Here is a 25176-nt window from a genome sequence, read left to right as displayed (position 1 = left end):
AGCAAAACTTAGTTCAAGTCATTTTATCTGTGTCATTTTTGGTCAATTTTTTGTTTAGTGACATTAAAATGCTGTAATTCAATAGGGCTTAAAGGTTTGTAAGTTGAGGTTTCAGATAAGATGTTTACCCAGTAGTGTCCTCTTTTTTTGTACAGGTGGTAGAATGGGCAAGTAAATCTTTGTAGCTCTGTTCATAGCACTTGCAGGCATGTTATCTTGTCATGATATTGTGCTATCAGGACTTTAGTCTTTGTTTGATACTCTAGGACTTTGCTTTTCCATTTCAGTAGGCACTTGCCATCTAATTTTCCTCCTAGACACCTGGGAATCAACAATATGGCTCCATATCTTCATCAGAAAAAAACCAAATCCAAACCAAAAGCTTTTGCCTGGTATTTGGGTTAGTTAGGTTTGATCTAGAATTGTCTAAATCAGCAAGGAAAATATAAAATTTAACATGTGGGAAAAGGTGAAGGCATTATGTGTGATGATCATGAGACTACTGATGGCTTGGATAGTCTTCAGGCTACACAGCAAGGCTGTACTAAATGTTGAAATAAAAATAAATCATAATAGTTCTTTTGATGTATAAGCCATATCTTCTGTCGATGTGAACAAGTTGTTTTAAGAACAGATCAGAGTATTTCTATTTCTAGACATTTAATATAACCTTCTGTAACTTGCTTTGTAAACCACTTTTTGAACTTGCTCTTCAAAAGATACTTAAAACTTTTCATCTTCATTTTACAGGTTAAACTTGTGACCTTGGTTCATCATATGGGTGGAATTATTCGAAGGGACTTTAGCTCAAAAGTTACTCATCTGGTGGCAAACTCAACACATGGAGACAAATTCAGAGTATGTAAGCTTGAGTTGTGTTTCATAGAAACCTTTGGAATTTGGCTTTTGTAGACTCTTTGTTCTTTATACTTCAGCTCAGAAGCTGCTGTTTTTTCCTGTACTAACATAAATAACTTGTAATGATCAATTAATCTGTCTGGTGTTGAACTTTGGCATGTTTTTGTCTCTGTGGGAGAGCTAAATAACATACATTTGAAATAGACAAGTATAGTAAATAACAAGATTCCAAAGGGTTAAGTATTGATGCTACCAGTAGTAAAGACAGTGATGAACAAATGCCTGCTTTTGTCTGTCCAAACAATCAACTTTGAGGTAGCTTGTAAAAAACTTTAGTCCTTAATTGGTACATATGATTAAAAAAAATATTTTTAACTTGTGGGTGAGGATTCAAATATTCCTTTATACATAAATAGACCTGAGTATGCTTTTTCTTTTTGGATTCTAAAAGGGAATCATTTGGGACATTTGTGTTCTAGAAGTAAATAACAGATTATAGTTTTTTGTACTGTTTAATATGACATAGCAGTGTCTAAGTCCCTTCACTCTCCCTTGTTTGAATTGTTGGTAGGGTGTTGCTTTTTTTCCCCTTTTTTGTCTTTATAATCTTGCAGTTTGAAGAGAAGTCCTACTTTCTGTTCAAACACTCCTTTCTGCCAACTCAAAGGGGAAAATGTATGAAAACTGTACAGTCTCTCAAGCAGTTAAGGCAGTTACTTTTCAAATAGTTGCTTTCTCTTTGATAAAAGCAGGGGTGTTTTTCTTCATTCAACGTATCAAAAACAGAAAAAAGATCCCATATTCCACTGGAGCAGAGATGTGATTTTGTGTTTTTGTGACTGATGAAGGATATCAGACTAACAAAATGGTGCACTTTTGAGGAAATGTCAAAATAGCTATTGATCTGATCTCCTAGTCACTGAATTCATACATTCTAACTCTGGGAAGCTGCAGTTGGATATGACTTTTGAAGGAATATATTCACTTTTTGCAGTATCGGTCTTGAAAAGTAAAAGGAAGATTACAAATTTTTTTTTGATGTGGGAAAGATTTAAATAGAAATATTTAGTACAACTTATACTCTTCCTGTTTTGTAGATTGCTGTAAGTCTTGGTATTCCTATCGTGAAAGCTGAGTGGATTTATGAGGCATGGGAGAAAAGGAATGAAATGTAGGTGTTTATTTTCCTTCAGCTTTCACCTTGCATGCTGTTCACCTGAAATGTTGTGAGCTTCTGCTTAAATACTGACATAAGTCACTTAAGTGACTTTTTTGTGCATCTTCTTTCTTTCAGTGATTTCTGTGCAGCTGATGATGATTTCAGAAACCAGTTCAAGGTTCCTCCCTTTCAGGATTGCATGTTAAGTTTCCTGGGATTCTCTGATGATGAGAAAGCTAACATGGAAGAAATGACAGAAATGCAAGGTGATAGTTTATGAAAACCTGTGGGAAGAATGGGGTGGAGTTTATAGTGACAGGTGCCACAGAACTGTTAAGTGAGATACTGATTTCTAACAAGGATATTCTTTCCTGCTTATTTGCCTTTTATTTTTTTATCTAGGAGGACACTATTTACCAGTTGGTGATGAAAGGTGTACACACTTGGTGGTTGAAGAAAGTACAGTAAAAGATCTTCCATTTGAACCTTTGAAAAAACTTTATGTTGTAAAGCAAGAGGTTAGTGCTGAAAATTCTTTAGAGAATGCTGCTATGTAGAACTGTGTGTTTTCTGAATCTTCCATGCCAACTGTGTAACTATTATCGATTATTTTGAATATTTTTAATTTTGGGTGAATCTATTTAATGTGTTTATAAAATGTGTTTTCTTTTTTCCTTTAGTGGTTTTGGGGAAGCATTCAAATGGATGCCAGAGCTGGAGAGTCCATGTATTTATTTGAGAAGGTATGTTGAACACTCACACAATGTACAGCATATTTTGGTGATAAAATTAGCATGCAACATAGTGTGTGTGGGGCCAGAGATCAGATGTTTTAAAGCAACATTTAAGTTCCAGATCATCCATTATGAATTTTATGCTTAGAATACTAATTTGGAATAGAAACTTTTTTTCTGCTTCTGTTTTACTTTTAGTCAAAACACTACCGTGGTTCCTATTTTAAAAAGAGGGGGTAAAAAGCTTCACCTGTTTTGCCTTGGTTTCCCTAAGAAGTTTCCGTGTTGTGTGTTGATGTGATTAACTAATTAACTCTGTGATTAACTAATCTCTGCACTGAGTTGAACTGGACACTTTGGATAAACCCTGAATGAAGTTTTCTTTCCCTGCAGTCAGAGAGTCCTGACTTCAAGAAGTCGGTGTCGCTGCTTTCCCTGAGCACTCCCAACAGCAACCGCAAACGGCGCCGCTTGAAAGAGACTCTGGCTCAGCTGACCAGGGAAACAGACATGTCCCCGTTCCCTCCTCGGAAACGCCCCTCAGCTGAACATTCCCTCTCTATTGGCTCCTTGCTGGATATTTCCAACACTCCAGAGTCGAGCACTGCCAATGGAGGTAGAGCTAAAACCTTCCATTCAGCCGTACTTGGTGTTTAGCAGCTCTTGCATGCAAGTGGAAATGGTTGTGGTAGGGAAATCTTGCAGGTTCTGCTACAGATTTGCAATGTAATTCCAGGCTTTTCCCTTTTCAAAGAGGGGAGGAAAAAGTTGGAGTGAATAGTTCAGACACAAGCCAAGCTGCCTCTCGTGATCACAGGAAGTGTGTTCATATCTGAAGGAATAGATACAGAGATGATAAATAGGGAGTACAGTTGAGTGTTACTCCAAAATGCTTCAAATACTCTGCTGGAAGTCTGTGGCAAATTAGCAGCATAGTCAACAGTAAATCATATAAAATACTCTCCATAGGATACTTGGAAGAAAGAGGATAAAGATTCTTTTCTAGAGGAGTTAAAGGGAAAATTTCTGCAGGGCCCACTCCTGGCTCTTTGAAATGCTTTGTTGAAGCAACACTGTTTGTAACAGCAAACTGTTATGTCTAAAACTTCACAAGAATATAAATCATCAATTGGTTTTGAGTCAATGGACAGAGTTTTAATATTTCTGCACATGGCTCTTGTGAAGAGAGGAACTACAAAATTTTGGGTTAGTTAAAAGCTGATACCCCAAGTGTTGTTTAAAAGGTCTGGTTCCATCATAAAGAGCAGCTGCTACTGCCTTAAAAAGGCAAACTCAAATCACATAAGAGCTCCCAATGAGGCACAACCTGTAAGTGATAATACAGAAGGAATTCAGGAAAGATCAGCCTTCTTAGGTGGTGCTAGTGCTCTTATTACCCTTGGTAGCAAATTTTCTTCTAATCCAACAGCAGCAGTCTCAAAACTTGCTAATTTGAAACAACAGGTAAGGTACTTATTTAATTGTTAACTATGGCAGTTATGAGCTTTCATATAAAAAAATACAGTATAGGTCTCTGAGATCCAATACATGAGCAAATATTTAAAATTTTTGAACTGTTCCAGATCCACCTTGGCTTTAGCTTTAAGAAAAATTACTTTCTTGAGCCTTTTCCCTTCCCCCTGTGGGATGAAATATAAGTGTTGTGTGCAAGGGCTGATTTTAGTAAATGGTTTTGAGCTATAGACTTAATGCAAGGATGCTAGGCAGCTGAGAGCTAATTGTTTACATGGCAAAGTGTAAGTAGAAAAGCACTTTTGTACTAGTGTATAAATAAGTAATGTTCAGCACCTAATCCTTGCTTCCTGCTAAATAAGGAACTAATAATAGGGTCAAGTCATTGACCTGCCCATAAATGGCTTATTTTCAGTCTAAATTTGAGGAATGGTATATTACTGTTGTTCTATAAGTAGCCTATAATAGAGAGCCATTTTCTTGAAAGAGCCCTGATAGAATAGAATATAGCCTTTAAAAAAACCTCAAACTTGCCTTCACTTAAAAATTCTGAAGTTTTTTCTCTCGTCTTTGAGGGTGAGCTTTTTTTAGAGACTCCATTGTAATAAAGCTCTTATTTTCTTTTGGTAATATCTCTTCATCAGAAACACCAAAATCCTGTGCAAGACCTTCCAAAAACTCGACTCCTCTTCCCCTCAAGCAGTCTGCAAGATGGCAGGTTGCAAAGGAATTGTATCAGACAGAAAGTAACTATGTTGATATTCTGACAACAATTATTCAGGTAAGGTTGTTTTAAAGCCAGTCCAGGTCAATTGTAATGAGATATCCAATGTTTACCTTAATTAATATTTTCAGTCTGTGATTTGCAAGCTTTTGAGGGCTTGGGTGCATCAAAGCTTCATAGGAAGATGACAATATAAGCAGTCTTGTGTAATTTTACTGACATATAAAAATACTCAGTTTCAGTTTGGAAAATACAATTTCTAATCTGGGATCTGTGGTGGTGTTGCAATATATATGGAAATTGGAAGTGTCAGGAAAATAGGATCTTCTTGACTAATATTTTAGATATTAGTGACTAGAAAGATGGCAAGTGAAAAAATCTTTTTTTTGAAATTATTCCAAGAAGAGCAGAATAGCAAACAACTTACAAGGAAGAGCTTAATTTCTTGAAAGTTTACTTCTATTGCAGTTGATTATCTACTTAAAGAATGAACCAAGATGTGTGCTAGTAGAAAGAAATAAGAGGGGGTTATGCTGTAGAGATGTATCAAACCAAGTGTTTGTATCTTCAAACCACTCTTCATAACCCACCCTTGCTGAATGGAGACATCTCAAGATTGTGACTGCAGGAAGTTATGATCTAGAAGGAAAACACTGTTGCTTTTATAACTATTTCTGATACAATGTTGGCATTTGGGAGGGCACATATTTTTTTCCTCTTAATTTGTCAGTTGTTTCAAGTTCCATTGGAGAAGGAAGGACAGCTGGGGGGACCAATCCTTGCACCGGAAGAGATCAAGACCATATTTGGCAGCATTCCAGATATTCTTGATGTGCACACTAAAATCAAGGCAAGCTGCACTTTCTCCCCTGCAGGGGAAGCTTTCATAGAGACTTGGAATCTTTTCTGCATGTTTTCAATTGCATCTGCTGGATAGGTATATACTCTTTCAAATAGTGGCATCTGCCTATTCCTGGCAGCATTTCATGATAGGCTTTCAAAATAGAGAGACTTGCAGAGTACCTGTAACTTGATTTATTTGTACAGGTCTTGTTTTTTTCCAACCAGTGAGGTGCAGTCTAGTTACACCAGTTACTGATGTGTGCCCACTGAGACAGAGATGAAAATAGAGCTGTGTCAATTGGAGTCACCTGCAGCAGAGAGTTGCTTTGATGTAGTTGTGTTTTCCTTCATCTTTGATGTTATGAAGATATGAGGAGTGGCAGCAACAAACCAATATTAGTGATAAATCTTTTCACTTAAGGTCAATCCTGAACCTTCAGCTGTGCCCTCCTGTCCCTCTTATTATCTGATGGTGATTGTGCTTGATCCTTATCAAGCTCATATAGGCTTAACAGGCTTGGTCTCACTTTCCTTGACACCCTGGTGTAGCAAGCAAGTGGAATCTATCCTAGTTCTATTTCAATCCTGTCTTATAGACTTAAGTCCTAGGTAAGTTGTGCAGTCTTAATTAGAATTGGTTCAACTGTCTTCTGGGTATCCTTTCTCAGTATTCCTTTGGGATGTGTTGTGTATTGTGTTGGATGCAGCAGAGTCACCTTGCTGCACAGTTGGCTAGTCCTGACATGCTGCCAGGCTGTACTTGCATTGATTTCCAGCTATATATACATATTCAGTAAGCCAAAGAGCTCTTGTTTTCTGCCCTCAGTAGACTGGAGAGGCTGAATGTGAAATTGTACAGCTTTTAGGAGTGCCTGTTTTGTCAGCATGAAAACACACCTAATGATGTGTGTTTGGCAAAATAGTGATCCCATTTAATGGCTTTATTATGCACTTTATACTCAGCTTGTTTTCTCCCCCAATCCCTGCATGTATTCTAGGAAGACCTGGAAGATCTTATGATAAATTGGACTGAAAGCAAAAGTATTGGTGATATCATTCTCAAATATGTAAGTTCCTGTTTCTTTCTTTCTGCTTACAACTATTATCTTGCCTTACAAACAATCCACTTTTAGGAGCTAGCAAACACAAGCAAAGCACTGCTGAGAAAGAGCTCCAGCCTGTATATTTTTTTTAAAATTTAGACTTTTTAGTTGAGTTAGGTGATACAATCCATGTCAAGTTTTAGTGTGTATGTCTGTTCACAGGTATGAAGGATTAAAACTACAAATAGCTACAGTTTGAGAACTGTAATTTGCAATGCTTTTTATTATCAGACATGTTTTTTACTCAGACATTAAAAGCCACTTCCCAGGCCCTTAGCCATCTGCTGCCTCTGATCAATAGTAAAGAACTAAGAAAACAACTTTTCACAAACTTATGTTCTTCCTTCAAGACATGAAACATGTAAGTGAATAAGGAGTCCTGTGTAGAACAGGAAGGCTAAGTCTGGGACTACAGAGTGTTCTAACAGAAATAGGCTGTTAGGTGTCTTGTGATTTTGCTGATCTGATAATTTTGAGACAAATAGTGCTTGCCATTCAAAAATCTTTTGGTCTAAGGTATTGCTTCTGGTGATTTAAAAGGTGACTACAGTAATTGGTGAAAATACCTGTCTGAAATTTCCAAAATTCTCACCAAAAGCCTCTTGCTAGGTGAAAACCTGCCTCCCACTTGAGCTGCTCAGCAGCTTCTAAGATTGTCACGTGTGCTTGATGCTGGTGGGAACAGCCTGCATTTAATCAGCAGCATCAAGCTGGGGCATCTCGCATGCAAAAATGTCTTAACTTGTTCTGAGAACACGTATGGGTTTACAACACATTTTTTATCATTCTTTATTGCAATGTGCCTTTGAGCAGCTTTGTATGGCTCAGGGCATATGAACATATGTACAAGGATACATAATATGTAAAGCAGAGCCCTAACAGTTGTTTCTTTCAGTCAAAAGACTTGTTGAAAACATACCCTCCGTTTGTGAATTTCTTTGAAATGAGCAAGGAGACGATTACAAGATGTGAAAAGCAGAAACCAAGGTTTCATGCCTTCCTAAAGGTAAATATCTGCAGAAATAAGTCTATGAATAGAACATGGGGACTGTTACCATGTTCTCCTGAATGCACTAGAAGGAAGAATGTGAAATTTTGAAAGCTTGAAGGAATGTGAACATGTCTTGGTGAGAGAAAAATAGGAAGGATTTGAACTTCAATCCTTCAAGATCCTTTTTCAGAAAAAGTATGAGTTTCTCCTCTGTTAAGCAGCTTTCAAGGTGGTTTGATTATATGCATTTGTTGCTGGAAAAAAGTTCCACCCAAATACATGTCTTCTCTTTTCTGTAAAGATAGCTAGAGCTGCTGCTTTGACTAGTCCCCTCCCTGTGAGCCTTGTATTTCTGAAACAGCTTTTAACTTTCCTTGGGCAGCTGTGAAGCTCCAGGGAGGCAGAATTTCTCAGCATTCTCGTGACTAATGAATAGGAGCCTAACAGTGGAGATCTAACAGGAAGATGATCTTCAAAGAAAGTTATCTGAAGATGAGTCTTAAGACTCTTAATCTCTTCAGATGTGTGTATACTGTTAATAGTGCAGTGTAGCTTTAGCTCCTATATCTAAATAGTCAACTGTCAAACACTGGCAGTTTCAGCTTGTGTTTGCTGAGGGATTAGGAATTACATCTAAGTGTTGGTATCTAAAAGATGGGGAACAAATAAGAGAACAGGCTGTCCCCAGTCCCACTCCACATTAGTAGCTGGAACAAGAGCTGAAGGGTTGATATGGACCCTTTAAAACTAGACATTCTGAGAATATAAATCACTGTGTACTTTTGAATATAATGAGGTTTTTAGCATGCTCTGTTAATGACTGTGGTAAACAATTCTTACACTTGTATAGCAATACTAATTTCAAGGAAGAAAATTTTTCTATGATCTTGTGTTTTTCTCGTGTATGTGTGTAAAAAAAAAAAAAAATAGTAAGCATTATTTTCTTTTCCCCAGATAAATCAAGCTAAACCTGAATGTGGTCGCCAAAGCCTTGCTGAGCTCCTTATCCGTCCTGTTCAAAGGCTGCCCAGTGTTGCCCTACTACTAAATGGTAACCTAGTGATGTAATTTTATTAGTTGGTCTATGAAGGTGTTAAAACCACAAGATGATGTCTACCTTTTGTCATCATTAGAAACAGTTTTTCTCATCTAAAACAAACCTGATTATGTGAGTTAACCATGATTCCTGGCAGTCAGTGAGAGCCACTACTGAAGAAAGCATAAATTTTGTCTAAATTCCACTTGTTCATACATTTGTATGCAGAATACAGATAGAGGAACAGTTTGCACTGACAATTCTGTCTCTTCAAACAAGAATATAATTGAGATTCAAATGAAACTAACATAAACTAGAGAGCAATTCATATTGACAAGGCTCACAATTTCATGTGTTCCACCTGGTATCAACCACTTGCTATAATAATGCTTTTGTTAATAAAGATAATAAAAAATCCACATCACCCTTTGCTTCAGGTGCAAAAATACTTCTGTGCTTGTCTCTGCACTTCAATTTAATTTTTTTAATACTTTAAGGGTTTGGTTTCTGTATTGTATGTGGTTTTTTCCTTAATGAGATGTCTGGACAGCTTCTGTTCAGCCTAGTTCCCCACTTAATCAGTGCTACTTGGACTCCAGGGTAGATCTAATGTTTTCAGACAGTTTATCTTAACTCAGTTTAAATTTGAGTTTTTCAGGTTTCTTTTCAGGCACTTGTAATATATATATAGTTTTTATTTCTTTATTTTTTTTTAAATTTTAGATATTAAGAAACATACAGCAGAAGAGAACCCAGATAAAATAACTCTAGAGAGAGCCATTGAATCATTAAAGGAGGTGATGACGTAAGTCATGTTGATTCTATGAAACATACTGTTAAATATACTGCAGTTAGATCCCTCTGTTCCTCCTAAATTGTCAGTGTTATGCTGCCACAAGGAACAGTAAGAAAACATAACTGTAGGTGTTCCTCAGCCTCCTTTTGGCTGCTGTTGTCACTTTGGAGTTCTGTGTCAGAGCTCTGAAGGAGTCTGTGACATTCCCCAGCACTTGTACCTGAACCTCTGCTGACTCCCTGCTTCAGCAGGGCTGTCACCAGTCCTCTGTTCTGTTTCAATTCTTATTTCTATCTTTTCCCTCTGGAATGGAAGAACTGGGGTTTTGTCTTTAAATCTTACTTCTGTGCATTATATCTACTGAAAGGACAGACTTTTTGTGGGAGATCAGTTTTTCTTCTGGTCCTGTATTAGCTCTTCTTGGCACTGTGCCATGAGTTAATTAGCTGAAAGCTGAAGTTGTTTAGATTGTAAGGCTCACCTCTTTTGAAGTGTAGCGTATGTCTCCAGCAACAAGAACTCCTGCATTAATTGGACAAATGTTTGTCCAGTTTTAACAACAACTTTTTTTTGTAATTATTCTTGGATCTCCTGCTTGTTGAGCTGCAGTCCTGATCTGGGGGAGACAAAATGCAGGCTGTAAAAAGAACTGAGATGTCTCTGGTTGAAAATTTTGTAGGGCAGGGGAGGAGGGGAATTCTGTTTTAACTGATTGGTGTGTCAAGTGCTAGTAACGTGACAAGAATAGTGTTCTAGAGCTGAAGTTTCCTATGTGATTTCATGTGGTATTTGGTTATTTCTTCAGGCAAATGTGGCAAATGCTGATCTGTAAATTAGCTTCTTGAATGTTTAACTGTATTATTTTGTATGTCTTAAATACAGTGCATACCTTTACTGTTGCTTGGTATATAATATAATATGCTTTCCTTAGACACATTAATGAAGACAAAAGAAAAACAGAGGCACAAAGGCAGTTCTTTGATGTTGTCTATGAAGTGGATGGATGCCCAGTAAGTAATTTCTCCAAAGCTGCAGATCTGTTAAATGACTGCAGTACTTTGTTCCCTTTGCAAAAATGTGTGAGGTTATAATGTAACGGTGCTGGTTTAAACAGATTGCCAGTGTTAAGCTGTAAGTAAGCAGTAATCCAGCCCTTGAACTAAATGCTTAATGAGCTTTTTGCTCTTGTCATTTAGGCCAATCTCCTGTCCTCCCACCGCAGCTTGGTGCAACGTCTGGAAACTGTAGCACTTGGGGATGACCTCTGTGACAGGGGAGAGCAGGTCACGCTCTTTCTGTTCAATGATTGCCTAGAGGTAAGGTGACTGTACCAGTGCATCTCATGAACTGAATTGTAAAAGGCTTGACACTACACATGAATATAAATAAGTAAAATTTAAAACCTTTTGAGGCTGAATTCTAAGTCACAGATTGCTGGTAGGTCAACACATGCTGATGTTTCTTTTCCATTAACTATTGTATAATCCTCTCATGGCTGAGAGGTGTTAATGTAGCCTTTAATGTCTTGCAGCCAGAGTAAAAACATAAAAGCAGCTTAATATGTTAGAAAAATGTTTATCTGAATAGCACTTGGAGTAGCACCAATAGATGAAAAAGTGCTGGAGTCTTTGGCTCATCAAGTTGTTTGTCCTTTTAAAGTTTAGTTGTATATAGTTGTATATAGTGGGCCTTGGTAGACCTGTCAGTTCTTAAAAAAACCCAAAAGTTGTAATAAATGCCTTAAACTAAAAATTTGTTAGGAAGAACTAGAGGGGAAGAATAATCTTAGTGGGTTTTGGAGACTAATGTGGAAAAACTGAATTTATGAAGGACACTTTCATAAAGTACCTGTTGCTGTCTGCAGCAGCGAAGAACATTGTCTTCATAGAAGACTAACTCTAAAACAATTCCAAATTAGTGCTGTCCTAAGAAGCACTTAGAGACAAAAGCCTGTTCTTGTGACTAGTGATGAACTCCCCCTGTTGACTCAGTTTCATCAATTCTTGTAACGGAAGAAACGGAAAATAAAACCACTTTTAATAAAGCTTCTTGGCTTGTCTCTTGGACAAGAGACAAACAACAAGATGCATTACTTTAACACTCAAGTACCTTACATGTTTTTATGCAAAACCTACTCAATGGCTGTATGCATAAGCAACAGCAAGTGATATTTCTAGGACATAACACAGCACACCTTAAGTTGCATCATGCATATAGATGTTGTCTTTTCTGTTTAAATATAGACTACCTTGTGGTGGATTTCAAAGGACACTTGTTTGTTATGCAGGGAAGAATTGAGGTCTGTAATGCAAAATTACTTTCTCTCTAGGTATTTTTAAAAAAATCTATTGTATTTTTCAGCTGTGTGTTTTGATGCCAAGTAACAAATATTACTGGCCCACTTGGGCTGTAGGCAGTGAATAGTAAGATAAGTGAATTCCTTTAAGATTTATGTGGTAGAGTAGCAAGATTTTCTGTGCCTTCTTGCATAGTAAAAGGTAAAAAAGTATAGAAAGGAAAGAAAACAATGGCAAGAGATCTTCCAACTGACCCGTTCTGTTCAATTTAACTGCAGATTGCGAGGAAACGGCATAAAGTTATTGGAGCTTTCAAGAGTCCCCATGGCCACACAAGGCCTCCTGCATCTCTCAAGCATGTTGTTCTCATGCCTCTCTCCCAGATCAAGAAAGTCTTGGACATCAGGGAGACAGAAGGTCTGTGTGTTTTGAAGTGCTGTGGTAGCTAATTAAACTCTGTTTCAGAGTGTGAAAGAGGAAGCTCTGCTGTTGTGGGATGGAACGCTAAGGTGTATTTATTGTATGGTATGTTAGGCATATGGTTTTAGTAAAAGCTTCTGTTTGAATCTTTGTATGAGCTTGAGAATTCCTTGTACTGATGCCCTTCTGGCTTTTTGAGAATTGCTGCAGGATGCTGAATTTGGCAGAACTACTAGATGGCATTAGCATAAGCCAACCAATTGGCAGTGTGAAATAAACAGAGTTAAACACTTGACAGCTCTGGATTTACAAAATAAAAACCAAACCTCAAACTTCAGCCCAGAGCATTAGACTGGCCAAAGAAAACTGCTGTTGGTGTGAAACCAAATTTTCTTCTTACTGGTGATGATAATGCTCAGGAAGATCTGTGCATCTTAAAAGATGACTTAGTTTCTATCTGCTTTGCCATACTGCTCCAGCCTTGATAGTGACTTATAAAGAATCTAGTCACACCAGTTTCCAGATTTCTATCCTGGCAAGATTTGGTGTTTTACTGTTCTGCTTTATGTACTCTGAAGCACCTGAACACAGAAACCCAATTAAGAAGAGAAAAGGCCAAGAGGGTAGGTGAGGCTGACTGCTCTGCAGATTATTTGGTGGTTCAGCTATTGCCTGAACAGCTGATTGCAGCCTCTTGATGATGGCTGTGGACAGAACTCTGCTCTTGCAAGTGATACAAGAGCTAGTGTGTAAATAAAGATAAAATCATTTAACCAAATCATGTTGTCTGTAGCTCCAGCTCCTGGCAGACAGAGCTGGAGCTCAAAACTTCAGAGCTTTCTGAAGTTTTCCCCCTGAACTGAATGAAAAAATAATTATTCTTGTTTTTAACTTCTTGCCTTTTTTTTTTTTTTTTTTTTTTACAATATGTAGATTGCCAGAAAGCTTTTGCCTTAGTTGTGAGGCCACCTACAGAACTCAACAACAAGCTGCTCAGTTTCCAGATGACAACTGAAGACCCTTGCAAGGAGGACTGGCTGAAGATGCTTTGTCGGCACGTGGCCAACACTATCTGTAAAGCAGATGCAGTAAGTACTCTGGAACCATGCTGCTGATTGAGACATTTCCCTATTTTTGCTTTAAGCACCTGAAGCTAAAGAAATTAATACAGGACATGCCTGAGGTAAAGTGGAGCAGAAAACATTTGTGCTAACATGCCTGCAAGTGAGTGTTAAAAGGTAGAAAAGGAAACAGCCCGGAAGTTAGTTTGTGCAGAAGCTAAGTAGTGCTTAAAAATCAAAAATTATTTATAATTAATTTATGATGGTGAAAAGGGTATGATTCAACTCTGTACTCTAATTCTAACAAGAACTGTATTCAGCTTGCTTCTTTCACAGCTATCTTTGAATTTACAATCCCAGTGTTGTTGATAATTTGTGTTGGATTAACTCTGTGTTAGAGTTCTTTGCTCTACACTTTATCTGCACCATAATGCAAGAGACATGAAGCATCTTCCTCCCACAGACAGAAATCTACAACCTTAAAACAAGGAAGTAAGAAAAACGGTGAAATAAAGGAGGCACTGGCCTTGTCACATTTCTAGAAATTCAGCGTGTGGGCTTTCTATAGTCAGAAAACCACTAATTTGAGGGGTAGATCCTCTCCAATTACAGCAAGAGGCTTTCAGCTGATGTTTTAATTATGCAAAAGTCTATGCATATCACTCATCTCAATTTGCTGAAAATACTTGCAGTACATTATAGCTAAAGCCACTTGGTGTAAACTAGAAATGCTTTATGTTCTGCACTGTATTCTGACAGAACAATATTTAGTTGTGATTTTTTTAAAGGCATGCTTGTTACAGGAGAGGTCATTAAGTAATGAAAACAGCATCTTAGTTTTGTGTCTTGTGGTCTAGGGACTTAGGAATAAGAGACTTGGGCTTGACCTTCCCTTTTAGGTACCGAGTATGAAAAGTGCTGATGTGGAAGTGTTAATTTTCTTTAGTCAGTGTATTGCCTATCTTCAGTATTTTGTGCAATGTAAAGCTTGGACTTTTAATAGGAATTAAACCTTTGTGTAATAAATGTGTCATTCTCTCTTGCCCCAAGACACTCAATTATATACTGACAAATTGTAACCTACTTTGCTGAATCCCATTAGTTATAATTTCTGTACCAACTATATAATACTTCTTGCTTGCTTATTTAAATGTCAAATTGAGCTTCAATTTAAGCACTTTTGCCTGATTTTAGACTTTCTAGAGCATCATGTGAGTGGAGATAACATTGACTTTGCCACCTGGTGGCAGCAAAGGCTTTGGCTACTCTTCCTTAGGCCGTAGGAACGGCCATAAAGCTGCTGACTGAGATATTTTTTTAATGTAAAATGTGTTTTCTCAAAATGCAGACAACAAACAGCAGAAAAAACCATCCCAGCAAATTCCCACTCCCATGTATGCTTCCTCTGTCCCCCAGGTTCTGTAAGTAGGTAGCCAGAGATTGCTTTGCACATGCTGGAGTTTAAGAATGAGCAATGAAAAAACCTCAAAACTCGTGGCCATTCTGCAAGATGTATTGCACTTAAGCTGAAAGTCTTTAGCCTTAATCTTGAGAGCTCCAGCTGTCAAACATTTCACTTCAGAAATGTGCTAGATGTGTCAGTGGAATGAAGGAATATTTTTCTTGGAAACTCCCTGGGGATGCCTCAGAACTACTGCCTTTAATTTGGTCAGCCCTGAACTTGAAACTGAATCAGACAAACTGAATGTGAAACTACTGATGAAGTGGTTTCAAACTGATTGCCCCAGCTGTTCATCTAAAAAAATGGCTTGAAAACAAATAGCTGCTGGACTGTATAAAGAGTTAAATACGGAGTATGGCAATTAACCCTCTAAATCTGACCTAATGGACTACTAAACAATATTTTGACAAGTGCTGATATTTGACCATTATTAAGACTATTCTTGTCTACAGGAAAATCTCATTTATATTGCTGATCCTGATTCAGTTGAAGTAAATACTAAAGATATGGACAGTACTTTAAGCAGAGCATCCAGGGCAATAAAGAAAACATCAAAAAAGGTAAGATAGTGTTTTTTATTCAGAGAATTGTGCTGGGATTCCTCTTTCAAATGGTTTGTAGTATTTACAGAAGTGACAGGAAAAACTTAATCAGAACTAAAACTCTTAAATTTAATCTCCTTAAAGAAAGAAGATAAGGGGTGTTCAAGGTTTTGGAATATTTGTATATATAGTCTTAGGTATTACAGTCATAAGTATTATGTAGTCATTTTTGAGTCTGTTATGAAACTTATGCTGTTTAATACTTTGAGTCTTTTAAATACAATGGAAAATTGAGAAGCAACTTAAAGAAGGGGGGGCTGACTCTGCAGGACTGAGAGATGTGGGGAAGCCTTGGTGACCAGATCTTGCTTTGACTTTTCCCTGAATCTCTGCCCTCCTCTCTCCCTCCTGTGTTGTCCTCATGTTTGGACAGAATGAAAAGAGCAAAGATGATGGGAAGCCTTTAAAAGTCAGATCACCTTAGGTGTGGGTGTTTGGCTGGTTGTGATCCAACCACCAACACTTGATACACATCCTAGAGATTTTCAGAATGCTAGCATGTATAATAGTAGTTATTCCAGCCTGGTTTTAGTTAGTGTTTAACCACTTGTCAAACTCCACAGGTCACAAGAGCCTTTTCTTTCTCCAAAACCCCCAAGCGAGCGCTGCGCAGGGCTCTGATGTCTCACAGCGCCACGGAAGGGCAGAGCCCCAGCTCTAACGAAAGTTTCATCGGCAGCCGCCTGACCAGCACCTCCTCCCTCGCGGTGAGTGAGCTGTGCTGCCAGGGAAGGCACCTTCTCAGCATCACACTCCTTTAATGTCTGCTGCTGCTCTCACTTTAGCAATTCCAACATCCACAGTGGGGGAAAAATACTTTTAACTGCAGTCATAAGGATATTATTTTCAAGACCTGTTTAATGAGAAGCCTTCCTTGTTGAAAATGCAGAAAAATCTTGATGCACTACAAACTGGGAGTTGCCTTACATATTTAAGTTGAAAAACCCCACCAATCTCTTTTGCTTGGGATGGAATATGTTTCATCTTCTGAGAGAGTGAGAAAGATTCAGTACAAGTCTTATATTTGTTCATGCTTTTGATTTTGAACACTAAATAGAAATGTGGTGTACAACCCCGAATAGCATGGTGAATGTTTCGGTCAAATTAGTGAGATGACAGACATCCTGTGAAACAAACTGGGAAGGAAGGGTAGAGAAACATAGATGCTGCAGCCCGCAAGTTTCTAAACACCAAGGGAGCTATGTCCTCCTAAATGTTTAAGAAAGCTGGGTAAAATAAAATATTGTTCTATATATTTCAACTCTTCTGCTATGCCTGGCTTTCTCCTGCTCCATTAGGCCAAACTCAATTTCCTAATACAGTCTAGTAAAGCAGACTAGGTTTGGAGGAATCTTTTCACCATCTTTGCTTTTTATTATAGTGTTTGAGTAAATTTGATGAGTAAACACCCACTTCCTAGTCTGTAGTAGGTGGGACAGAAGGCCAAGAAAAGAGAAACCTTTCTGTTACTGACTGATATGTGAGTACTTCAGTATTGAGGTAATTCGGTATGTTTGAGTGGCCATTAAATTGTACAACATAAAGATATAGCCCTGCTCTCCCACATGAGAAAATATGAAGCAGTAAGGGAGGAAGTATCATGGCAGACTCCCTTGCTTTAGAGGAAATTTTTAAAAATCTACCAATGGGCCTATAGCCTAGTTTTCTGTAGAGAGATTTTTTTTCCTTCCGTTATGATTATGGCAGCAATTGTTTTTGCATTCTAATTGTCTTCATTTTGATACAACACTGTATCTCATTTCTCATTAACTTGCAAGTCATGTATTTTTTTTTGTGCATGTCTACCTCAGACAAAAATACTTGTTTTCCACAAAATCTTAAACTTACAAAACCATGTTTCACATTCTTCCCAGACCTCTTGCACTTGTGGTAATAAGCTGCAGTTTGGCAGCAGATCATGTGTTGTGTTTTTTTTAACCAATGCCACACACCACTGAACTTGAATAAAGCCTTTTTGGTTCAGTTATAAGGCTGAGGGGAAAAGAGGTTTGGATTCCAGCCCCTCAAGTTGGAATACCAATGCAGTTGTTGATAGGAAACTAAAACTGCAGGAAACCTGACTCCATTAAGAGTCAAAGTTGTTATTCAGACATATTGTTTTCTTTAAATTAAATCTTGGCCTATGCTTATGTAGGATTTTTCTTGGTGCAGCAAAAAAACATAGCATAAAAATATCAATAAAGCTTGGATGCTTGGGTTTTTTTTCTTATTTGAACTAACTCTTAAACCCTTCCTAATTGTAGATTGCTCGTTCCTCTTCCACGTGCAGCCTAAGTGGATCTGCCAAATGTGCTGTTAATGTCCATCGCTCCAGTTCTGTTGATCGGAGCTCTCAAAGTTCCAAGCCTCGACCTGTGCTGTGTCCTGGCTCTCCAAATACTCATCTTTCAAATGCTGTAGAAGCCAAAGCCTCTTCCAACGTGGAGAGCTTAAATGGTCATGCCTTGGACAGACCATGTGCTTTCCCTGCTATTACTGCCACTTGTGCTGATGCTGGAGGTGATAACCAGCATGGTGCTGGGAAATTCTGTGCATCAGATCCTGACTGAAGTGAGCAAGAAATCCTGAGTTTTGTAAGCTAAGAGAGCATGGTACAACTCTAATGCACAAAGGGCTTCAAATGGTGCTGGGTTCTTCTTTAACGTCCTCTAATGCACAGGGTTGGAGTCAGCAATCACTTGTGGTTCTGGGTGCAAACTTATCTTTTCACAAACTTTTAAATGTAATTTTTTGGAGTTGTTTTTTATTAGTTGATGTGTAGTTGAATTCCTCACTGTTTCATGTCCAAATGACCATGTAACTCACTGGCCAGAGTTCTGAGAACTTTAATAACTTGGTTGCAAGGAAGTCTTGAGCAGCTCATTTTACCTGTGGTTTTAGTTTTTTATTCTCTATCTGGTATAAAATACTCTAGTCTTATAAGAGCTGATCTATATATAAAGAGGAGTTTAGGGTTAGATTTTCAGATGTTGCCAATGACTGCAAGTGGAGGACATGCCATAAACAGGCATAAGGCTTGTTCATAGTGAAGTGTGTATTCCCTTATTTGCCCAAAATATCCCTATTTAAAAGATTCTTGAAGCATGCAGGTGCACAAGCTACCCAACTACCGTGACCTGTTGATGTGCTGAGAAGCTTGGCTGGCTGTTTAAGAGCAACAGAGGATTGCTTGTGCAAGTATCTTGAGGTCTAATGTGAAAAGAATATAAAATCTCAGCTAATCCAAAGAGGTTTACTTTTAGTGCTACATATTGATGTGTTGGTTTCACAGTAATTAAGTCTCAGAAGCAGCTTATTCTCCAAGCATCAGAAAAGTCAGCTTCTTGCCTAGTGTGTGCCCATCCAGGCACAGCTAAAGCAAGCTCTGACAAATCATTGGGATGTCTGTTGCCTCCTGCAGCCAAGGAGACATGTGTTCAGCATCTCATTTGGGGCTCAGAGCTGATGATAATACAGAAAGTTGTAGGATTGGAGGGGGAGCTCTGTTTCTCTAAGAGATTATCATAGTGTATCTTGCCTTCATTTTGGAGGGAGATTGTTATGGCAAAAAGTGATGCAAGATGTATACTAATACTTGTTAACAGCTACTGTTCAAAAACATGTTCTTCCATTCCAAATCTCTCAAGGCTGGTAATGAGGAAAAAAAAAAATCTATCTTCTGCAGTTTCTAAAATGTGTTAAATTTCCTGTTCAAACTCTTGAAATGCTGAATCATTACTTTCCAAAGCTGCCAATCTTTGAGGTCTTCTTCACTCACACATTCCTTGTATGATATGTGAAGGTTGAGAAATGACTGCTACACTATTGAGATTGCCTCATAAATGATCAATAACATTTTTTTTTTGTCCAACAGGGTGTTCCTTCTCCTTCCTTGGTCAGCCTTCCCTCGATCTTTGAAAGGAGGAGTCACACGTTAAGCCGATCAACAACCCACTTGATATGAGGCAGGTGGGGAAGACTCTGCTCTGTGGCAGTGACTGACAGGCAGGTGGCTGGGCAGTGACCTGTGACTGACATTAATGGTACCTTAGTCATTAGCACTTAGCAATGATTAGCAAAATGTTAGATGACACTAAGTTAATCACAAGGGGGGGTTTACTTGTGTTGAAGCAGACCAGCCAATCAGTGGAATAAGTAACTTGACCTTCATTGAAACACAGTATTCCCTTGTACAGATTTATTTCCTTACCAGCATAACTGAAATGTTTTCTTCTATGGAAATTGTCCCCTCCAGGCAATAAACTGGTTTGTCAGATCTTGAAATGAAGATGATGATGACATAATTTACTGCTAGTTTGGATGACTCTTATGCTTGCCTAACTTCATCTACTGGCAGAGCACTCTAATGTTTGAATTGTGGATTTCTTAAATGGAGATACATTATGAAATACCTGACCTTTCAAGTATGACAGTTGACCTGTTGTACAGCTGCTTATTCCAGATATTTTATAAATGTAGTTGTTTATAATTAAATAGAATTGAGTTCTGTGATTATGATCTCCTGCAGCCTCACTGTAAACACAGGGGTATGAGGAGCTTTGACCACCAAAAATGATCAATTGAATTCTTCGTCTTGCTTTGAAGTGGAAGTCTGAGGAAAAGAATTACACTCCTTTTAAGTAGGAGTTGTTAAAAGTAGGGTTTTTTAAGTAGGGTTGTTAAGAAATCAAACCCCCACACACTCCCCATACTTGGTTAACAAATCATTATTTAATGCATGGGATTATTGGTGTGACATTGGAACTTCAGGGTCCAATTTTGGTGTGTCAAATTTCAGTGTCCAACTCCTAAGGCTTTTAGGCTTTCTCATGTATTTATGTCTTCCTTTAAAACTATGTTCACTCCTGTCATCTCTGAACAGTTTGTACCCTGCAATGCACAAACTATATGAATATGTAAATTTCTGCATTTCATTAACAGTTCAACTGTTGGTATTAGCAGGAGTTCACAACTTCTGGTTTCTATTTAACCACCTGTGTTTTGTCTTGTATCTATATGTAACTAGTGATGCTTTTGAATTTGTCAGACTGCACTGTTTTTTATATCTCTTTTTGCCAATCTGAGCAATGTAAATAAACTGTTTAAAATAACACTGCTTCTGGCTTTGCTAAACAAGCTTTTATGAAAGTTTACTTTTTTATGCGGAAAAAAAAAAGCATTGTTGAGCTCCAGCCTACAACTGTACTCTGATTATCTATATAGTTATTCCTAATAAAGTATACCACTTGATAGGCCTGAATATTTTTTTGTTTTTTCTTAATATATTAATGAATCTCCCCTGGATCTATGTTCCCAGTCCATGGTTTTGTGGGTTTTTTTTTTGTCCTTGTCCACCCAGAATGAGCATCTGTGCTGAATGTGCACTGACACTTCTATCATAAGGTCTTCTACAGAAGAAACTATCCAATAAATACGATGTTAAAAATCCAACAACAGTTCTTGGTTTCTTGGTTTTTTGTTTGTTTTTTTTTTTTTTTTTTTTTTTTTGGTTTTTTTTTTTTTTTTTTTTTTTTTGTTATTTTTGCCAGGGGATCTTCAACCTGGTAACTTCTGTGCAAACTTACAGCACTCTCAGGCTGTCCCAGTGCTGAGTCCTCCTGCTCTTCAGCTGTTGCACACTGTAATGGCGGAGCCAGTTCTGCCCAGACTTGCTGACTCCTGGAGAAGGAGGAAGGCTATTTCAGCTTCTGGTGTGACTTCATCCACTCCTACATTCTGGATGCTTTATCTTAGCTTGTTATGTCAAGTTTCAGCAAGAGCTGCTTCTACTTCTGTGAAAAAATAAGTGGACTGCTAACAATTGTTAGGGTCTGCTCAGTATTTATTTCTCTTGATGGGAGAGTGTTTTACAGCTGAAACACAGCAGCAAAATCTTCAGTAAGATGACAGACCAGGCTCAGAGGTGGAAATGAACTTGCCAAGTTAAAAAGGTTATCCAGAATAAAAGAAACAAGTCAAAATAAGGAATTTTTACAAAAGAGAAGTTTGCCTCACCTTTTCCATTTCCAATATTGCATGTGTTTGTAGCATTGGAATAAGTACGTAATTTTGGAGGGTATTTTGGCTGGCGTTCTTTGAAATCTGAAGTGAGACTGTTTCCCCAAACCAGAATTTTAAACAATGTTACTTTTACCATCCCACTCCATGAGATGTGACTTACTGAGTAGCATTAAGCATCTGGTTTTGTACAACACCTAGCCTCAGTCAGGATGCACACAATTCACATCTCCTGAATAATTTCTTAAATTTGGACAGTTTAGTAGAATTCAGTATAGTTTCCCAAGTCTTTTTGTTGAGATTTCTGAATTGTAAGACTATAAGATCTGTTCTGCAACTCTTAAGGAAAAAAATACTGGGATAAAAAGGATATTCCTTTCTAACATCTCTGCTACAGCATCAGCAAACACATGTTCAACATACAGAATTCTGTCATTCAGAAAAACTGGAATTCTGAAGAAGAGGTCAAAGGATGGTCTTTATTTAAAACATAACTTTTTTTGTGGGCTGTACAAAAACAGCTTAATGAACTGCTCTCATTAAGCTACAAGAATCCTCTGAACCAGTGCTCTAAATTGGTAATTGAAGGAGAGCTACCAAAGGAAAAGGCCTTTTTTTGGATGGGTGTTTGGTGGTGTGATGTTTAAGGAAGCAAGAGCTTGTTTTCTTGCTTACAAAATTTAGAAGAGCCCCAAGAAGAGAATGGAGGAATTGGGGAATAGATGTTGGAGCCTAGAATTAATAAATATACACTCACAAACTATTAAAGCATTAATGGCCTAACATGGTTATTCTTTTATAGGTTCTTGTTCAAAGAGAAAAGGTGGAGATCTCGCAGCTGCTGGAGAGCACCGGTTTGCAAATTTGTGGTAGATTCAACAGGACAGCTTGACCTGTGCTTTGCAGAGAAGTAGTTGCTGTTTCAAACGCAGGAGCTGCAAACTCCTCTGCGAGGTGGATGTTTACAGCCCCTGAAAGCCAGTCCTCAGAGACAAAGGGGGGCAGCTGGAGTGTACTTTAAAAACACAAAAGCTGTTGAAAGCTGAAAATGCTGGCTGAGGGTGAAGGCAAGCTGGTGCCACGTTGTTCTTTGCCTTGGGACCCGTCTTAAGTGCAGAGCCAGAAACCTGCCCGCTCCCAGCAGTAAGGAAAGCTGAAATGGAAATGGGAACACCATGAAAACAAACTAATTAAACACGTAGTGAAATAGATGTCACTTTGTCAGATGTTAGGCAAACAACAGCAATTTTTTGTTAAGAACATTGCCACTAGTGAGGGCAGAATTTTCAGCTGGCACAGAGTATCCTGTCAACCTCTATACAAATGCAATCAGGCCTTTGTATACTTAATTTAGGCAGTTAGAAGTGCAATTACCACCCTACCTGCAAATTGTAATTTGTTTAAGCTGTGTTGATGCCTTTATCAGCTGATCCATACACTGACACTGACTTAAAGAACGGCCTGACTATTGTGGGAGATACCCTCTGTTTTTGAAGTAAGTTAGTATATATAAAAATATGGATGTGTTTGTGTATTTAGATAAACAAAAGGTTCTTACAAATATATATGAAGCAGCCTTTTACCCCCTGTAGGGAGGCCTAGTACATGTACTTTATATGAGTGAAATTAAGGAATTAAACTTCTGATATTTATAATGACAAAAAGAGAAGAACGTCTACACCTCATTCCCCCTCTTCCCCCAGCTCCTCAATTTCTTTAAGGGCTGAAGAAGAAGAGGCCCTTGGCCTAATGCTGGAGTGCCCAGTTTTGCTGCTTGGTCTCAGGAGTGCTGCAGAACCCATCCTGGCTCGGGGGAAGTAAAATCATACACCTGCCAAAGCCCAGGAGCAGGCTGTGTTCTGCTGCTCCTGCTCAGGTTTCTCTGGCAGCTCTGAAGATCAGGCAAAGGAGGACTTTTTATACTTCTCCCACCTCCTTCTCCATCCAAAATGCAACAACTTGTGAAGTACGTATCAATTTATTAATGGATTCTTTAAAATGGAGTTGAGTGGAATATAAACAGTGCTACCTGAGCTCTTGGAGATTTTGAGTTGTGTACTGTTAACAAAGGTAATGCTTATCAATGTTTATTGGTGAGTATCTGGACATGCCAACTGCCTCTTGTAAATACTCAGCTTGTGTCTTCACCCAGACCATCGGTGATGCAGTGGTTGTGTTGGATTGTGAACTCCTACACACTTTGTGCTGCTCTCTGATGGCATTTCAGTGGTTTCTCCAATATTTCAGCCTGGAGGGAATGTAAATATAAGCATAAATGATTTTGAAAGTGTGCCTTTTTTCTGTGTTTCAATGGCTCATGCATTAGAGTTGGTATGGCTGACAAATCAGCACTGATTGCTAATTAAAAAGTGGAATATATTAAGGAGTTTCACACTTCCACTTCTGCCTCCGATTGAAACCCTGCCTGTATGAGTGTGTGCTGGGAAAGCTCTAATGGATACAGTCTAATTACTTGCCATTTTTGCTTTGCCTTAACAGTTCATGAATTACAGTAACTCTGACTAACAGATCACTGCTGATTACTAATTAAATGGCAGAATTTGGTTTTATGCACCTCCAGCTATTACCCCCACAAAAATTGACATTCCACATCTTAACAAAAAAAGCTTTTTCTCTCCTTGTTTGTTGATGTGTAAAAGCTGATGTTATCCTCCCTTTGGAAAATAAAATTCTTGGGGCACATTTAACAATAGCAGTTGATAAATATATTTCAAAAGTAAAGTTGCTGCTATGCTGCTATAAACGAGGCTTTGGGGAGAAAATGTTCAAGGCAGCTGTGCTGGTTTTGGCTGGGGTAGGGTTAATTCTTTTCACAGTAGCTGATGTGTGGCTGTGCTTTGGATTTGTGCTGGGAGCACTGTGGATAACTCAGGGATGTTTTGGTTATGGTTGAGCAGGGCTTACACAGAGCCCACAGAGCTTTTTCTGCTCCTCACCTCCACCCCACCAGCAACGGGGGTGCACAAGGATTTGGGAGGGGACAGAGCCAGGCCAGCTGACCCCAATGACCCAAGGGATGTTCCAGACTGTGATGCTGTGCTCATGAGGAAGGAGAAGGAAGTGGGAATGTTCAGAGCAATGGCTTTTGTCTTCCCAAGTCACTGTTGTGGCTTTCCTGGGGATGGCTGAACCCCTGCCCACCCATGGGAAGTGGGGAATGAATTCCTCCTTGTTTGGCTTTGCTTGTGTGCATGGCTTTTCCTTCCCTTACTAAACTGTCTTCATCTCAGCCCACAAGTTTTCTCACTTTTGCTCTTCTGATTCTCTCTCCCTCCCACCTGGGAGAGCGAGCGGCTGCGTGGGGCTGAGCTCAGCCACGACAGCAGCACAGGGACTCCATGGCTCCACTCCCATTCCTATGGATCCCCTCAGCCCTCCTTAAATGAGCACACAGAACAAAGAGTTTTAATCCTTTATCTGCAGGGGGGGACAATTCATTCACTGCCACAGGGGCTCCCCAGGTCACCCAGACAGTTGAACAAATGTGGGAATGGATTTCACTTCCTTTCTCTTTATTTGCCTTTTCTATTCGACCTACCCAGAATTTAATCTGATTCCTGACAAGATCAGTACTCTCA

General features: G+C 38.6%; 1 protein-coding gene across 18 annotated transcripts in view; it reads left to right on the top strand.

Annotated features, from left to right (window-relative positions):
* Nucleotides 1–23963, top strand: part of ECT2 (epithelial cell transforming 2) — a 29584-nt gene extending 5621 nt beyond the window's left edge. For 8 of the 18 annotated variants that reach the window (XM_085587367.1, XM_085587364.1, XM_085587366.1 and 5 more), the window contains 20 exons: nt 751–858; nt 1956–2029; nt 2153–2283; nt 2420–2535; nt 2698–2760; nt 3145–3367; nt 4869–5005; nt 5679–5798; nt 6790–6858; nt 7790–7900; nt 8840–8936; nt 9645–9726; nt 10649–10727; nt 10914–11033; nt 12293–12431; nt 13368–13522; nt 15410–15517; nt 16123–16266; nt 17824–18130; nt 19434–20819. In XM_085587367.1, the coding sequence (XP_085443493.1) occupies nt 751–858; nt 1956–2029; nt 2153–2283; nt 2420–2535; nt 2698–2760; nt 3145–3367; nt 4869–5005; nt 5679–5798; nt 6790–6858; nt 7790–7900; nt 8840–8936; nt 9645–9726; nt 10649–10727; nt 10914–11033; nt 12293–12431; nt 13368–13522; nt 15410–15517; nt 16123–16266; nt 17824–18129 (2382 nt within the window). In that variant the 3' untranslated portion in view covers nt 18130; nt 19434–20819. Of the gene's footprint in view, nt 1–750; nt 859–1955; nt 2030–2152; nt 2284–2419; nt 2536–2697; nt 2761–3144; nt 3368–4868; nt 5006–5678; nt 5799–6789; nt 6859–7789; nt 7901–8839; nt 8937–9644; nt 9727–10648; nt 10728–10913; nt 11034–12292; nt 12432–13367; nt 13523–15409; nt 15518–16122; nt 16267–17823; nt 18131–19433; nt 20820–22379 lie in introns of those variants that run through there. The other 10 variants (XM_021548190.4, XM_031505612.3, XM_085587374.1 and 7 more) reach the window with 3 other exon arrangements.
* Nucleotides 23964–25176: the final 1213 nt, after the last annotated feature.

The sequence above is a fragment of the Lonchura striata genome, chromosome 9, assembly GCF_050655825.1.
Source record: "Lonchura striata isolate lonStrDom1 chromosome 9, ASM5065582v1, whole genome shotgun sequence".
Taxonomy (NCBI): Eukaryota; Metazoa; Chordata; class Aves; order Passeriformes; family Estrildidae; genus Lonchura; species Lonchura striata.
Note: the sequence above shows the minus strand (reverse complement) of the source record. Positions and strands in the feature narration are given on the sequence as shown.